Source organism: Fulmarus glacialis, unplaced genomic scaffold (assembly GCF_000690835.1).
Source record: "Fulmarus glacialis isolate BGI_N327 unplaced genomic scaffold, ASM69083v1 scaffold2422, whole genome shotgun sequence".
Taxonomy (NCBI): Eukaryota; Metazoa; Chordata; class Aves; order Procellariiformes; family Procellariidae; genus Fulmarus; species Fulmarus glacialis.
This window is the reverse complement of record NW_009197023.1, coordinates 6914-24568: the sequence shown is the minus strand read 5'-3', so window position 1 is coordinate 24568 and position 17655 is coordinate 6914. Positions and strand designations below refer to the sequence as shown.

Genomic DNA, 17655 nt, shown 5'->3' with positions numbered 1-17655 from the left:
GTCTCTAAATTAATAGAATAGGTAGTTATTTTCAGGGATGTCGTCTTAGCTGTTCATTCAAAGTGAGTTGTTGTGAGATTCATTTCTTCTTAAACTAGCTGTGTGTTCTTCCTGTGTGGTCACATACCAATTCATTCCATCCAAAATCAGAGGTTAGAAGAGGAATGACTTACTTTCTGGATATGTCTCTCTTCATTCCCTGTAGCGAGAAACTAGGCCATTTCTTGAGGGAGGTGATAAACCTGACCCTGAGGTGAGAAGAACCTCTCCTTCTCCTTAGTCCTCCTCAGTAGTGAGGGAATTGCAAGGAAGCTCCGTTGATCCAAATATGTCATAGTAATGTATTTTCTACATATTAAAATAAGGAATCTCTAAGGCCCTCTTTTCCCACCAAAAGCTGAATACATACTTTCTCTAAAAATCTGTGGCCATATTTCAGATGAACTTTTTTTTTTATTAGAGGCTGGAAAAATTTCTAACCAGCTCAATGTTTGATTTTATTTAAAGCTACTAGAAGTAAGAACTGATTATGGGAGTGGGGAGCCTTGTTTCTAATCACCTTAGTCCTGACCTAGGCAGTTCATAATGGGGCAGAGGTGTTCGTTAGCTGTGTTGCCAGCAGCCAGATACCATAGGCAGCTCTCTGAAGCTGGTGTTTTGGAGTGACTGTCACAACAGTGTTCTGAAGTTTGATTTGACCATGGTGCCTGCAAGACTTAATCATCCTGTTCTTCTAAAACAGTGTGTATTTTGGGCACAAAAGTCTGTTAACAGCCTGGTTCACAAATCATTGAATCTTTCAGGTGGGAAGTGACCTTGGGAGGTCTCTGTTCCTCAAGCAGTCTCAACACTGAATTCAGACCTGGTTGTTGTGGACTTTGTCCAGTTGGGTCTCTCAGACCTCCATGGATAGAGATTCTGCAGCCTCACTGGGTCCCTGTTCCAATGCTTGACTATCCTCATTGATTTCCCTGTTTTAATTTGACCGTTATTTCTTATCCTTCTGACATGGATATTTGTGGAGAGCCTGAATTTTGTCTTCAGTGTTGGAAGGCTGCTAATAACACCGCACCTTGCAAGCCTTTTCTCCAGACCGAGCAACCCATTTCCACCACTCAAGCTCTCCTCACAGGGCATGTGCTTTAGTCCCCTGACCATAGTGGTACCTCTCTCCTGGTCTTACCTCTATCTTTCTTGTAGCGGGAGCCCCAGATTAGATGCAAAATGGCTGAGGTGGTCTAACAAGGGCAGAGTGAAGGGGAATAATGGCTTCCCTCAGTCTGCTGACTCTGCAGTTCATGTGGTGGTCCTGTTTGCTTTTTATATGAAAAGACACCAGAGTTTTAATGTTGATGTAAGTCCCTTAGAACTAAATAATTCAACTTTATTCTTCATTTCTTCAGGTTCTTTTTGTCGGTACCTCCTGATGAAAACCACAGACAAGATGGCGAGCGAGAGGAGGAGGAGGATCATCATGAAGTGACTAGGTTTTACACTAACCCCATTGCCAAGCCCATCCCACAGACCCCCGAGAACACTGTGCACAAACACCAGAACAGTGTGGATGATACCATTGTGGCTCTGAACATGCGGGTGGCCTTGCGAAATGGTCTGGAAGGCAGCAGTGAAGATGCCTCATTTCACGATGATTCCCTTCAGGATGAGCGTGAAGAGGAGCCTGAAACTGTGCATCATCTGCATCCTGCAGGTTAGACTGTGTGTGGGGGCAGTAGATGTATAGTTCCTGACAGCGCTTTGTGCATGCTTCATTAAAGTTCTCTTTTGCTGTTTTAGACCCTCAGCTTTTTCTCTTTTCCTTTCCCTCCTTTCTCTTCTCTTCAGAATACAAATCTTGCTCTTCATTCTCTTACCTAGTGCAGAAATTTTTTGGGCTGAGTCACTGAGCAGTTGGATTTCATCACCCAAGTTTATATTACATTGAGGTAGTGAGATGTGAGAGAGAGAGAGAAAGAGGAGGACCCAGTCTGTAATTCTACAGTAGTAGACTGAGTTGTCTTAGAGATCTTACAGTTAGAAATCTATTTAAATGCTTGGTAGTTACCAACATGCAAACTGCATTGTAGAGTTTGCCAGGAAAGGAATGACCATAGAACATGGTTGTGTCTCTATAGACCCATCCTGAGTGTGTTTTCAGCATTCTCAATTCTGGTCTCAGGGTTTAGTAAAACTGGAAAAGATAGAGAAGTGTGAAAACATCATGAAAGGTCTCAAGTACCTCTCCCTTAATTCAGATTTTGTAGCTGGTGAAGAGAGGGGGGCGTGTGTTAGGTTTTTTTTTAAACTCATGAGTGATCTGGAGAAGGTGAAGAGGGGAAGATTTGTTCATCCTTTCAGGTAATATGTGGTGTCTCTGAAGTTAGCAGGTGGTGTGTTGAAAAGAAATGTCTTCAGAAGCCCTAATGGCAAGAAGTTGTAGATGCAAAAAGCTTTTGTGGATTTTAAAGATCGTTAGACAAATTAATAGATGAAAATGCATTGGAGGCTGTTAAATGTAAAAGATGCTGCATCTTGGTCAGCAGATGCCTGAGCTCCCACATTATTAGAGCTGGGAGAGTGTTTCTGTCAAGTGTTGCTGTATGTGTTTGATTTTTCTTTTTATCTACACATCTGCTACTGATCTCTGATGATGACAGGTTGCTATGCTGGAAGAACCTGCATAGCAATCGTCTTAAATTTGCTATAAAGGCTGTGGAAATAAGGGGGTTTGATTTCTCTGTTTGCTTTTGTTGCACTAATTCTCAGTTTGTTTGGGGACCTTCAGTTGTTCAGGCTTGCAAAAGAAATGGAATGAAACTCTTGAAATGCTGAAGTTGGGAACTTGCTGTCAGCCCAGTTCTCAATGAATTTTTTGTTGTAGGGATTGTTCTAACAAGAGCTGGCTATTACACCATCCCGTCCATGGAGGAGCTAGCTAGATTTACCAATGACAGAAACGAATGTATTGTGACAGACTTCACCATAGGCCGTAAAGGTAAGCACATACAGCTTTTTTAGTTGCTTAAAATTGAACCAGTGATTTTAAACTATGGAACCTGAATCTGAGTTCCATACCTTCAGTATACCCTTGCACTGTGAACAACTTGCATCAAAAACTTGTAATCTTTTCACAACCTGTGTTATGGAATGACTTGAGAAGCTTGAACATGAAAAGAACAAAAGCACCTGTAGCTTTTTAGACACTTGCTGTCCTTAAATGTAAAGACTGTAAAATCTTTAAATGCACGCTAAGAATGTGTGCTCACAGCCCAGAAGGTCAACCGTATCCTGGGCTGCATCAAAAGAAGCGTGGCCAGCAGGTCGAGGGAGGTGACTCTGCCCCTCTACTCTGCTCTGGTGAGACCCCACCTGGAGCACTCCGTCCAGCTCTGGAGCCCTCAGAACAGGAAAGACATGGACCTGTTGAAGCGAGTCCAGAGGAGGCCATGAAAATGACCAGGGGGATGGAACACCTCTCCAAAGAAGAAAGCCTGAGAGAGTTGGGGTTGTTCAGCCTGGAGAAGAGAAGGCGTCAGGGAGACCTTATAGCAGCCTTTCAGTGCTTAAAGGGGATTATAAGAAAGATGGCAGCAAACTTCTTAGCAGGGCCTGTTGCGACAGGACAAGGGGGAATGGTTTTAAACTAAAAGAGGGGAGATTTAGACTAGATAGAAGGAAGACATTTTTTACAATGAGGGTGGTGATACATTGGCATAGTTTGCCCAGAGAGGTGGCAGATGCCCCATCCCTGGAAATATTCAAAGTCAGGTTGGTCGGGGCTCCGAGCGACCTGATCTAGTTGAAGATGTCCCTGCCCACGGCAGGGGGGTTAGACTAGATGACCTTTAAAGGTCCCTTCCCACTCAAACTATTCTATGATTCTATGAAAATCAAAACTTGCTGGAGCATTGATGCAAAACCAATTGTCATTGCTTCCATCTTAGTTGCTACCTGTGCTAGAGCTGACTGAGCTCTAGTGAAGAGCCTTCAGCCCGAACTGTGTTCTTCACTGCTTTTATTTAGGGGGAAAAAAAAAATCATATGGTGTATACTATTTTTAAAACACTTTTTCTAAATGTGCTGAGGGTACACTTAGTATTTGTGTTGGCAGTATGAATAGCCAAGTGATAACAAAAAGCTTTGATAACGAAAAGCTTTCTATGCAAAAGAATTGGCTATTAAAAAGTTGATAACACATCTTCCATATTTTCACACTGGGAAGGAGTCACCTGTACGTTGTTCTGGAGACGTGACAAATCTAGGTGGTAAGGTGGGGAAAAGAGGAGTACAGCAGGAACGTAGGTTCTCTGGCATGTGATTTTTCATGGATAAATTGTGATGTTTTGCTTTGTTTTGCAGGTTATGGATCAATTTACTTTGAAGGAGAAGTAAATCTAACTAACTTAAATCTGGATGACATTGTACATATCCGTAGAAAAGAAGTTATTGTTTACCCTGATGATGAAAGAAAGCCACCTATTGGTGAAGGTTTAAATAGGTAATTTTTAAATATGTACTGTATGGGGACGGTGGCTAGTAAGGATGTTTTTTATAATATTGACCATCTACTGTGTTTGCAGGCGGCTACCAAGAAATCTAAATCTGAGGGGTGCATTCAGATTGCAGCATTATACAATTAATAGATACTTGCAAGTTTCTGAACCGGAAGTTGGGTTTAAAAGCTGGTTTGAGCCCATAAGTTCAATTCTCAGCTCCTCTATGTGTACTTTAATAGCTCTGCCTTAAAACCTTGTCTCTTACACTTCTGTCTTTAACAGACGAGCTGAAGTTACCTTAGATGGAGTCTGGCCTACAGATAAAACATCTCGTTGCCTGATAAAAAGCCCTGAACGACTGGCAGAGATGAATTACGAAGGTAGACTGGAGTCTGTATCTCGGAAGCAGGGTGCTCGATTCAAGGAATACCGCCCAGAGACTGGATCCTGGGTGTTTAAGGTAACGTTTTTGTTCTAGTTGAAAAGCGACTTCCAAGAATATCGGAAGTAGTCTGAAGTTGGAATCTTCTGAGAACTTTCATTCAAAAACTTTGCTAAACTTCTGTAAACTGTCTCAAGTCCTTCATTGATAGTGCGAACTGTCCTCACCAAACTGATGAAAACTTCTTTGAATGGCTAAGACCTGCATACGGCAGATGTTTTTGGTCTGTACAAAAGCTGAATTTGTTCCAGGTGTCATAACTGCTCTGTAAGGTGGACAGTTATGCCAGCTCATTGTTCAGGCCTTTTGGAAATGGATGCTTGAAATGTTTCTTCCAAGGTGTGACGTATTTGTCCTTCTCATTACACAGGTGGCGCACTTTTCCAAGTATGGCTTGCAAGATTCAGATGAGGAAGAGGAAGAGCATCCTTCAAAAGTGGACACAAAGAAGTTAAAAACTACACCTGTGCTGCCCCCAGGGCATCTGCCGCCCCAGCAAATGACCCTAAACGGCAAGCCAACACCTCCATCTCAGGTAGAAGGAGGACAGTGACTAAAGGGAATTCATAAAACAAAATTTGAAGAATAGCTGGTGCCTAGGGAGGGGTTGTTGAAATAACAAGTAGCCTGGAAAACAAAGAGCAAAACCTTACACAAACTTGCACAGACTCAGTAGCTCTTCTGACCTGTTGATGAGTGTTTGCATGCTCTTTTTCATTAAGATACTTGACATTTCATACCGAGAATGTGTGGGGATGGGAAGGCTTTAAACCCTTGTTTCTTGTTTGTTTGTTGTTTAAATTCTGGTCTAGATTGAGTTTGGCATATTTGCACCACTTACAGAAGAAAACTTGTCTTTGTGAATATTGAATATATGCTATATAATTATAACGCCTCGTGCTGCCTGCCTTGAGAATGATATTGTGCATTAATTTGACTTGACCATCATTTAGTATGCAAGACTGTATGCTTTATATTTTAAGAATGTGCTCTATTTTTATTAAAAATTACTTTTTTAAGGCTGGTTATATGCTGGATTTTTAAGCGTATTTGGGTTGGATGTGACTGCTTCTAAAGCTTTGTAAAACATCCTCAGTGGTATGCCTCTGTCTTACACAGGGAAGGTAGCATTTTATCCAGTTCATTGGTAACCCCTTAAGGTCTAACGTTAATTTCATTTAAAAAAAAAAAAAAATCCTTTACATGGGTTTAAATGTTAGTCTCATTGCAGTTGATATACTTGCGTTTTCCAAATGTAATTAGTATGGATATTGTCAAGCTAAATTAGGAGCTGCTTCATTGTGGGTGAAAAAACAGCCTATTTGGAAGGCATCCTGCCATTGATGGGATAGAATATATTCTTTATGCCAGGTGTTAATGGTAAACGTTTGTGAACTACCTACAGCTTTTTGAAGTACCCTGTCATAAAACAGAAAGCAAGTGCAGAGAGCAGATTTTTTTTTTTCCAAAACTGGGTTCTCCATTGCCTAGTTGTGAAAGTAAGCCTTCAGCAGTTAGGGTGTGCAGGAGGGCTGAGCAGAGGGTATTTAGCAGCTGGATAGGACTTGCTGAGAGGTTTTTGTTGCTGTGCATAAGGAGGCTTTCTGTTTTACCCTTCAGTAATCTGTGGCTGCGGTGAAAGGCAATCTCTAAGCTTGCAGGTCGCTGAGGCATGGGTCATGTGCCAAGGTGCTGCTTGGCATGTGGCCAGTGTTCATGCTGTGTCATATCACGGGGAAGCAGCAGAGGAGAGTTTTATTTCTGCATCTCTGAAGTCAAAGCATGAAAAACAGCTTAAAAGGCAGTACTGTCAAATAGGTTGAACGCTTTTTTCTTTTTTCCTTTTTTTTTTTTTTTTTTTTGTACTGGGTCTAGTCCTCTTGAAACCAGGAGACATTTTAGCAGCATTTCTCTTTATTGGCCGTTGGCTCTGGGTAACTCAGAGCCCTTCTGGACAAGGGTCTATTCGTAGTGTCAGGAGGTACAACAAATCACACTTATCATTGCTTGTGCAAAAGAACAATTTATTTACCTTTGTGGTAGGAAGACATTAAGTCAACTGGGAATTGCTTTTAATAGTCTGTGATCTAGTTATAACCTCTGTAGAAACACATGAGCCATTCCATCTCTGTTGCTTTAGATCTCCACACAGTTTAGAGGAGCCCAGAAGGAAAGGTCTGGTGGCAGCCGTTCACCTAAATACCTTTCAGTACAGCCAGCACTGGTGCATTTCAGGATCCCGGTGGTAGAAGTCCTAATCACTGTACAAACAGGAAGCCTGTAACAGTGCAGTCTGCTCTTTGAGCAGAACGTACTACTGTAGTGACAAATTAGGTGAGCTACCACCTCTTCTATGAATTCTGGCTTCAGAGAATCCCAAAGTGGTGTACAGCTGCTGCTTTATCACTCCTCCTGGCTCACTGGCCCATTAAAATCTGCTAGTTCATCCTGCTGTCATAAGGCAGATTCCTTAAGAATTTGCATTTTGAGATGAACACATGGCTGTCTAACAGGCTTGCCTGCATGTACCACCTTTCAGTTTCCCTTCTTGCTTCTTGTTCAGGTTAATGGGGACCAGAGCTGATGTTTTAAGCAGTCAAAAGTATTGGGAATATGTGTGATTTATTCAGACCTGTCTTATAGATTCAAATGTACTTAGCAAAAACTTGTCCAGATTAATGAACCTCTTTGACTTGCATACTATTAACGAAGGTTTTCGTTTCTGAAAATAGGAAAAACATCTAGCTTCATTTCCCAAACCTCTGAGAAACAACATAGCATGGCTTAAAAATTTGCCAAACTCTTGGTGTGTAAAGCATCTGAAAATAATACTCTTTAGTCTGTAGGAAGCATTTAGGATCTAGACTTGGAGTGGGTTTTTTTTTTTCTTCCCTCACTAACTTGAATATTAATGAACTTCTTAATGTTTCAAGGTCCACAGGAAATAGTTAACCAGGGACCTGGCTGCATTAAAGCACAATGAAGGGAGTAGTGCAACTTTTCTGTTTGTAACCATATTTTGACTTGTAGATCTGTTCCGCATACTGTAGGCATACTCAGATACCACTAGCTAAGGATCTTTCCCTGTCTGCCATTAAGTTCTATCTTTACAGCCTCCCCAGTCTAATTTTATCTGCCTCATCTGATAACCTTCATCACATTTCTTGGCTGATTCAAATGAGCTAAGAAGCAGCCATTTGAATATGCTTTTAAATTCCTTAGCACGATTTCCAGTGCACTATCTGCCACAGTTTCCTTGCCCATATATATGCATTGCTCCAGATCATTGCTTCAGCAATCTGTACATTGTTGCTTCTGGAAACCAAGTAAGCTGGAAACATGAATCTTTCACAGGACACTTATGTCTAAGCAACAGGGGGTGGTTAGACTGGAGCAAAACCAGTGCACTGGAGCTGAGGTTTGGGGATCCCACCAGGAACCACCTGAAGGCCATTCAGCTAACGTGGCACAGGCAAATTATTCGTGGGCCAGGTGCTTCTTTTGGCTTGGCCTGTTAGCTGTGCAACATCAGCAATGAATGGCATTCTCCAGGGTTTTTTATCCTTTCAAACAGTTTCTGGTAGCAGAGCTGACAAATAGTTGAATGGCTTGCAGTGCTCTGTCACGCTCTGTGGTTTGTTACTGGCTCGGGGGGCTCGCTGCTGTCACCACAGTGACACTAGAGGCGATGTCGCCACAGTGACACTAGAACTAGAGGCGGTGACAGTGGTCAGAGTTAATTTCTGATGTCTGCTCATTGTTTGTACTGGCTGAATGTTTTCTGGCCCTGCTTGGAGTGTGAGTACAAGTTGTCTTAAGCAGTTGAAGGTGTGTAGAAGTCACCTCAGGCTCATCACAATGATGCCGCCATGTGATTGCCTTCAGAAAAATCATAAAGTTAATTCTTCCTCCTGCCTTGGACTAGTAGTAGAGATGAGAAATTGAGCTGCAGATTGGAAGAGAACTACTATATTTAACTTTCTAACTGCTGATGTGCTAGTGATAAGTTGAATATAATTGGAAAAACCCCACAACTTTCTGCTCCAATGACAGTTGTGTCCTGGTTTAAAATTAAAAAAAAAAAAAAAAAATTTTACACATGCGTGTGCACACACAGAGATGCTGTGACCCAGTCTTACATGACCTTGAAGGGGCTCGTGTCCGCTTCAAACTTCTATTAAGTTCTTTGTGGAATATAAACTCAATGTTTTTAATTTGTACTACGTCACAGCTGAGGAAACAAAGCAGGTATTAAGTGACTCATCTGCTCATCAGCCACATTAATGCTGGAGAATCGCTGCTTTTAAACTGGTTGCTCAGTCATCTAAAATGTCCCAGGTTGAACTTAGGCACAGGAAACTTTTCTTTGTGTGATAGCATTTTGAGGGAGAAGGGGAGGGAGGCAAGATGCACAAAACTCTTCCTTTTTGTTGGTCACATGAAAAATGGAAAGCTGAAGAATAGTTTCTTAAACTGAATGGCAGAACTTGGTGAACTTCAGGAGGCCATCACTAAACCGTGACTTCTCTTGCACTGTAACTTGCACTGTTATCTTACAACTCTGAAGAAAATGGGAATAGGTTATATATATTCATCCCTAAACTTAATGTGGAGTCTTGACACAAGCAAGGGAGTACTCCGCTTCATTTGCAGGTGATTGTTGAAACTATTAAATATTCTTTCTGGGCAAACTGTTGCAATCTGTTGTTGTCTGACATGGCCTCTGCATGTGTCCGCAGACCCCAGAAGTGGAGCAGCTGGGCAGGGTTGTGGAACTGGACAGCGATATGGCAGACATCACCCAGGAGCCTCCCCAGGAGTCCATTGTAGAAGATAACATGATAGAAGAGCAGGAGGCAGTGCCTGCTTCGACTCACATCGTGTCAACCCTCGGTATTAACCCCCATGTCTTGCAGGTAAGTGTCTTGCAATTTCCTCTCTCTGAAAGAGAGGACTTTGTAATAACTCACTAACTTCTTAGTTTGCCTCCCCAAGGGTACTTACAGACCAACTTGTAATAAACTATACATCACACCTATAGTATGATTAAAACTTACATGTTACTTACGTGTTCCTGTGGTAAATCTTTATAGACAGGAAAAGCTTAATGTAGAAACGAAAATTGTCTTAAGGCTAGAATTCAGATTTCCAAATTTGGAAATGTGCGCAATGTGATAAGCTAAACTAGACAGGACTGCCTTGGGCCCAGTTTGTGGAAAACAAGGTAATAGGATAACTGGTCTTAATTTGGGTTTTGGTGTTGATGTTTTTATTTGTTTGGTGAAAGGATAGTACCTTGAACACTTGTGGACTTCTGCCGTGTGTTTTTAATTTGTAAGGACAAAATAGTCCTGGAGTTATTACTTAAGCTGAAAAACAAGTAGATAAAGCTGAGATCTAAGAAAATATGATTATTTTAGGACTCCACACCCATCCTAACAAGTACTGTAACACTGATTTAACTAGTAGTTTGGAAAAGTTTTATCAACTGACGAACTTGCTTTCGGTTCTCCTGAACTATGTGCCTTCGTTGTTACTTGAAATATTTGTGGCATGAGTGTTTTGTTTGGTCATGTGCAACACATAGAAGTTATCTTGTTTGGGAAAGGAGCTGGTGAGGATCAGCTGGCTGCTGCTGTGAGAGTGATTACTAATCTGCAGGCTTTACTTACCACCTTTTTAGATTATGAAAGCTTCCTTGCTTGCTGATGATGATGACCTAGATTTGATCCTGGATCATTACCGTGGGAAGCAACCTGTAAAAATGGATACTTCTCAAGAGATCTGTTCTCCAAGGCTCCCTATTTCAAAATCACAAGGGCAGAAAAGATACTCAGGTATTGTGAGAAACTACATACTGCATGAAGAAAGAGTTTAATTTCAATATTAACAGGCAAAATCCTCTCACTGGCTGAACGTATGGCAGAACAGTTGTGCACTGTGGTGGCTTAGCTTTGGCCAGCAACCAGATGCCCACCCAGCCGCTCTCTCACTCCCCCTCCTCAACAGGACAGGGGGAGAAAATTGGATGAAAAATGGGTTGAGGTAAAAACAGGGAGATTGTTTTGCTTGTGACAGCAACTGGTAAGCAGAGTTGACTTGAGTAAAATTAATTTATTGCCAATTAAAATAGGTTTGGGTAGTGAGAAACAAAGACAAATTAAAACAACACTTTCCTACCCTGCCCCCCTGTTCCCAGGCTCAACTTCTCTCTTTCATTGCTGATTCCTCTACCTCCTCCCCACCCCAGCAGGGATGGGAAATGGGGGGTTGTGGTCAGTCCATAGTTCCTCTCTGTCGCTCCTCCTTCCTCACACTTTTCCACTGCTCCAGTGTGAGTCGTCTCCCGAGGGCTGCGGGGAAAATACCTGCTCTGGTGCTGGAGCACCTCTTCCCCTCCTCTTTCTCTTGACTTGGTGCTCACACTGCTGCTTTCACTTTTCTTTTTCTGCCTGTGTGGCATTTTCTGCCCTTTTTTAAGTTTTCACAGAGGCACCACCAACTTTGCTGATTGGTTCAAAGGTGCCACAAACTCCTCTGATGGGCTCAGCTGTGTCCAGCACAGGGCAGCCCCTGGCCTCTTCTCACAGAGACCACCCCTGCAGCCCCCCCACTACCAAAACCTTGCTGTTTACACTCAATACATCCACTAACTCATGATTTCAGTAGGAATAATACCTCTAATAACAATCACGGAGTTGCTTCCTGAATTAAATGGGCAGACCTGAGATGTTTCTGTGGGGACAGTTTCAGCCCTGTTCCTGTTAATAGCAATCAGTGTCTACTGTCTGTGTGAGATGCTTCTGTTCTAACGGTCTTAACTATGACAATATCCATTAAATTAGTGACTTCTTTGGAAACTGCGAATTTTGGGATGAGACTCTATATGTACTGTTCTTGGTGTAATACCATGTGCTTTTGTTTGGACAATGCAAATCAGGCTGTGCATGGTGGGTTTTACGGTTCTCAGGCTGCAAATAATCATGCTTAGCTATGCGTTACCATGACAAACTATGGCAAATGTTTTCACTGGCTGCTCAAGTACTAAAATACCTTTGAAATATCAGAAATACACTGCCTGAAAAGTGAGTACCCCATTCACTTAAACGTTCTTCCTGCTTCTTCCCTCTAGTTGGCGGGCTGCTGCAGTCAAAATTTGCTAATGTAATTTTCCAGCCATCAAGTGCTGCTCCGCAGGATTTCAAGGGACCAGGGACTTTGAGCAGTCCCCCTTCTGTTGCCCTTTGGTCAGCAACTTCTCCATTAGCGTCTACATTCTCTGTACCACCATCAGTCCCTGAGGTACAGATGAAAACAGTTGGTGTTGGCAGGCAGCAGGGGCTTGTACCTCTGGAAAAGTCCATCACCTACGGAAAAGGGAAGCTACTGATGGATATGGCACTCTTCATGGGGCGCTCATTTCGTGTTGGTTGGGGACCCAACTGGACACTTGTCAATTGTGGAGATCAATTGAGTGGATCAAGCGAAATGGAAGATCCTCAGTGTGAGTCCATCGAATACGGATTCCTGCCAACTCCTGTTGCTCCAAAATCGTGAGTAGTAGTTTCCTTCAGGACGGTTTTGACATTCTCTCTTCAGATTTGAAAGAATCTTGATTGTAGGTCGATACCTTTTTGAAATTCAGCTTAATATTCCTTCTGATATGCGGAAGTGGTGCAAGATCATGTTAGCAATGGAGATTTCCTTCAGGTTCCTACTTTACAAAAATCTGTATCTCAAAGAACTGGAATACCATAGTAAGAGTAGTTATTTTTTTAACAGGTAAATAGCACTGTCATCCAGCAAAAGGTTGAAGAGAGAAAATTCAGAATTACTGTCCAGGAAGCTTCTAATCTGCTGTTGAATCCCCCTGAGGATATCTGCACTACCTAAGAAATTTCTTGTTTAGCTTCTGAATTCAGATGCCTTCAATTCTGCTTCTATATAAAGCAGTATACAGACCTTTCCTGGGCTGTGTAACTCCATACCTAAACTTGACTGGAATATAGCTAGATGTTCTGCCATTTAAGTCTTCCAAATTGCTTGTTTGGTTGATATTCTCCAGCATATCTAATCTGCTGAGAGAACGAGGTGCTCTCACAAAATGCACCGGGGAATGTAAGGTGTGCTAATTGCCTTCTGAGAGCTGGAAGCACCCAGGTCAACGAGGTTTATTTGCCAAAGTCTGGTTCTGAATCCCAGGCTGTGTAACTAGGTTCTTCGTATCTAGCTGTTGACCTTGGATCATATACTGTCTTTATGTTAAAATTAGGACAAGGTGCACAAAGCAGCTGCTCCGTGATGAGTGCAGTTCACTTGCATGGAGAACAATTCAGAACATTGCTACCTGTTTTTATCTTCTTTTTTCCTCTAGACTCTCAGAATCCTCTTTCAAGGTTCATGTGGAGAAGCTGAGCTTAGAACAACGGAACATGGACAGAGACAAACAGCTGTATCTCATCCCTCTGGAGATAAAGCTGAAACACAGCACTGTCCATATGGATGAACGCTGTCCTCTTCTAGCACCCAACCCAGGAGTTTCTGCCATTCACGACTATGCTGACTGGGTTAGGAAGGCATCTGGGGATCCTGCTGTGACAGAAGGTGAGTGTGGAATAATTCTTTTCACAGTGGTGGTAGTGAATCTGGAAAACTGTCCAGTTCAGATTAATTTCAGGTTGCATCAGAGCAGTGAAATGTGAATAAACCAGAAAAACTTACTATACCTCAGCATTCTTTCTGAAAGCATAAACACGGTTGATTGCATTTGGGGAGCTAGCTGACTTCCTGCATTGACTTGTAACAGTAGGATATCCTTTAAGGTTATGCTTATAACCTTATATGAGTCCTCTCTAAATATTTTTCTGTATGTTTTTTACTATACCTCAGCATTCTTTCTGAAAGCATAAACACGGTTGATTGCGTTTGGGGAGCTAGCTGACTTCCTGCGTTGACTTGTAACAGTAGGATATCCTTTAAGATATCCTATAAGGTTATGCTTATAACGTTGTATGAGTCCTCTCTAAATATTTTTCTGTATGTTTTTACTCCTGATGACTGAATAACTCTGTCCTGACAGCTGTTGTGAAGCACTGGTGCTTGGCGTGGACTTTATGTGAAGCGATTTGGGGGAACCTGAAAGAGTTAGAGGCCAGCTTGGAGGAACCCAGTGAATACATCCTAGCCCTGGAGCGCAGGAAAGCCTTCTCTCGCTGGCTGTCAGAGACTGCTGCAGGACGAATTGAGGAGGAAGTCTCTTTGTCCCGACATGGTAATCATGTAGAGGCTGTGTTTAGCTGCCTTACTGGGAAGAGGATTGGTGAAGCTTGCAGGCTGGCACAGCAGTCAGGTAAGATGCTTAAGTTGCTCAGTTTTCTGGGGGGAGGAGGAAGGGAGACACATAAAGAGAATTTAAACTTTGAGAGCTGATAGTAACTGGCCACTGTGAGTATGGAGTTTTCCCTTGTCAGACAGTGATTAAGGTGGGGGCTGGCTTGTCTACTTGCTGCCAGAGTACCTGGTCATACTTACGCTGGCTTACTTGTCAGCTTTCCTAGAGTTACAAAGTAATGCTGTGTTGCATTTGGAACTGGTTTTTTGCATAGTATCTCCTTTGAAAGGTTTTTTAATTACTGTTCTTTTTAATTGAGCTTCTGTTAAGCACTTTACATTTGTTTTAAAAACGTGTATTTTCAGAGCCTAATGGCTAGTTTCATCTTGGTCTTCTATGTCAGCTCAAATCTTAAAACTTTTCATTTGTCTCCTTTGGGGGGGAGTCTGTCCTTCCCATTCCTTTGTCTTCTCCCCCTGCCCTCATTCCGGTAGGTGTTTATGGAGTGCTTTATTTCATCAGAAATTGTGCACAAAAAACAGTTGTGCAGCTGTAGGCTGATCGAAGTCCCACAACTCAGGAACAGGTAGCTGTGGCCCAGGTAGCTGGGAGGATTTGCCTGATGTGCTGTGGTCTCCTGTTCCAGGCGAACACAGGCTTGCTCTGCTCCTCTCCCAGCTGGCAGGTAGCCAGCCTGTTCGAGACCTCCTCACCATGCAGCTGGTAGACTGGCACAGGCTGCAGGCAGACTGCTTCATCCAGGAAGAGAGATTGCGGATCTTTGCCCTGCTTGCAGGAAAGCCTGTAAGTTCTGTTACTCAGCTGTTTTGTCATTGACTTGACTTCCTCTTCTTGACGGCGGTACGTTTAAGCTGTAGCACTCAACCACAGCACATGGTACACAGCAGGAAAGGAGTACAAGATGGTGATGTGTTTTTTTTAACTAATGTAATCTCTTACTGTTGTATGCCTGGTATGTACCGACCATTGTGTGATAAGTTTGACTAAACTTAGTAATTTGTTTCTTCAGGTGTGGCAGTTATCGGAGACAATAAGTATCAATGTGTGCTCACTGCTGGACTGGAAGCGCTGCATGGCTATCCACCTCTGGTACCTGCTTCCTCCAACAGCTTCTATTTCCAAGGCGCTTGCCATGTACGAGTCAGCGTTTCAGGTAGGTCAGTCATACCTGGGTAAAAGGAGATCTTACTTGGTACCATTGACTGACGCCGCTCTGAGACTTCTGTGAGCAGTCAAGTATCGCTGCAGAGGTGCTGAGTATGGAATTGCGTATGGGTTCATTATTTCAGTTGTCACAGCATTGGATTTCTTCACCAGCTTTAGTGATGAGTTTTTGCAGCAGTTTGCTTTGATAGGAATGTTCCTTCCCCCACTGGAATTGGGAATAAAGCACTGGGGTTGAACCTGTTGGTAATTCTAGTCACTCAAGAAGCTTAGGACCTGCTCTTCAGGGTGTTCTGGTAGTGACTTCTTTGAAGCATCTCTCTCCCTGATTGAGTGTTTCCAGATGTTTGATGGCTAGACAAAATTAGGAAGATGGGTAGTGGCCAGCAGTAGGAAGGCCATTTGAACTAGGTAGCCTGCCAGTTTTCCCAGTGTGATGACTAATACTCAGCTGCCTGACTTCTAAAACAGTCTTTGCTGGACTATACACCCTGTTTGTTACACTCGCTGTTTCTACAGCAAACGTGGAAGCTGTTCTACGGACAGTGTGTGGCTGCATGCATTATGCAAAGCCTTGTTTGTTGCTGTAGAGCTGTCAGCCTCTGTATACAGAAAGACAAAGGGTTCTGTTGAAAAAAGTGTTTAATCATTTAACTAAAGATAGTTCAGCCTTTGATCCATATGCCTAAAAGATAGCCCAAGCACAGCATCAAGTCTAGTAAGTTCTAATTGATGCATGCTCAATGCTGCAGGAATATTTAGTGTTATCTTTGTACACAGTATGTCAGTATAAAGTGTTCATCACTTCAAAATACCAAGCTTTAGTTTTATTGTGACTTGAACGTAAGATAATGCTACTAGGTTAGAACGTGGGGGTGGTCTCACTGCGGCCCGACGATGTGGAGGAAAAGTGGATACGGCTCATTTCCAGAACTTAGTGTATGAGGGCTAATAACTGGAAACCAGCAGGATGTGGAATGCTCTTCCAAACTCAGATCTAGTGTTCTTACCAGCAGTGAAAATGTCAAGAGGATTTTGGTGACCCAGACTTGTTAGATGGTATGAAAGACAACAGTTCTCTTGCAGTTCAGTGCCCTGTAAAATGGTTCAGTGCTGCTTGCTTAGCTGTCCAGATTCTGCTTAGCTACAGAGGGAGAGAAAACTTGCAGGGAAGCACTGTCTTTCGTTCGATCAAGTCATATGTGGTTTTCCAGCTATAAAATCATTCAGAAATACAGGTTGTGTGTACGTGAGGGCTGAGGATACCTCCACACAGTGGCTTTTAAGAGCTCAGTGTGAGATGAAATTAAGCCTGGCAAAGCATTTTGGGGTTAGGTTTTTTCTTTTTAGCACCATGTTAGTATATAGTTGCTGTGTAAGTTCTAACTGCAGGTGCAGTAGGATGCACTTCTACTTTGAAGCAGAAAGCATGCTTGTGAGCCTGCTGATCTGTGTGGAATTCAGTGTGTAGTTTTGTTCAGAGTACTATCTTTAAACTTACTGTTAAAACTATTTCTTTAGAACACACCAGAGTGTGAAAAATATGCCTGCTGTCCTCTGCCTCCTTACCTAGAAGATTCTGGTTGTGTAATTGAAGAAGATGATAATGCAGGAAGACCTCTGAGAGATGTCTGTTTCCATTTGTTAAAGCTCTACAGTGACAGGTAAATGGGTAAATAGTTCAAAAACTATTTAGAAAAATCTTCATCAGTCTGACTTCTTGAATTCCCAAACCAGGGATATGAAATTAGCTTCAGTGTTTACTGAACCACTTACAGTAGTCAAAAATCTGCCTTACATGTACACCCTTACAGAGCGTGGTGACGCTGTCACTGCTGGTGATGGTATAGATGACGGAACTTAAGCTTTGGAGCACATTTGTCGGTTTTTTTCTTACGTGTTTTCTGTGTGTGAAGAGCGCAGTAATCGTGCTTCACCATAGTTGCCTTTTTTGAAGGCATTGAAAAATCTGCAGGAGGAGCACATACAAAAGAAAAGGTTGTGACAGTCTGGATGCAGACTCAAAAGAAGAGCAAAAGGATTTTAACAGTTGCTCCTATAACTTTTTTTTTAAAAAACGAAACCAAAATCCCACACCCATGTGAATCACATGTATGGAATAATTGGAGGTGGGTGAAGGGAAGGAACTAAGTTGCACCAATTTCTGATTTTGTCACGTGGACACAATTAGCTATTTATGTTGC

The 17655-nt window shown here is 42.4% G+C and overlaps 1 protein-coding gene across 1 annotated transcript in view; it reads left to right on the top strand.

Annotated features, from left to right (window-relative positions):
• The window catches only part of NUP98 (nucleoporin 98kDa), a 38305-nt gene that overhangs the window by 17149 nt on the left and 3501 nt on the right, over positions 1-17655 (top strand). Inside the window, exons 15-27 of the mRNA XM_009572375.1 lie at positions 1404-1708; positions 2879-2992; positions 4357-4495; positions 4776-4953; positions 5306-5470; positions 9675-9851; positions 10619-10772; positions 12068-12488; positions 13310-13539; positions 14015-14284; positions 14913-15070; positions 15297-15440; positions 16973-17115. Of these exons, the coding sequence (XP_009570670.1) occupies positions 1404-1708; positions 2879-2992; positions 4357-4495; positions 4776-4953; positions 5306-5470; positions 9675-9851; positions 10619-10772; positions 12068-12488; positions 13310-13539; positions 14015-14284; positions 14913-15070; positions 15297-15440; positions 16973-17115 (2598 nt within the window). The remainder of the gene's footprint in view (positions 1-1403; positions 1709-2878; positions 2993-4356; positions 4496-4775; positions 4954-5305; positions 5471-9674; positions 9852-10618; positions 10773-12067; positions 12489-13309; positions 13540-14014; positions 14285-14912; positions 15071-15296; positions 15441-16972; positions 17116-17655) is intronic.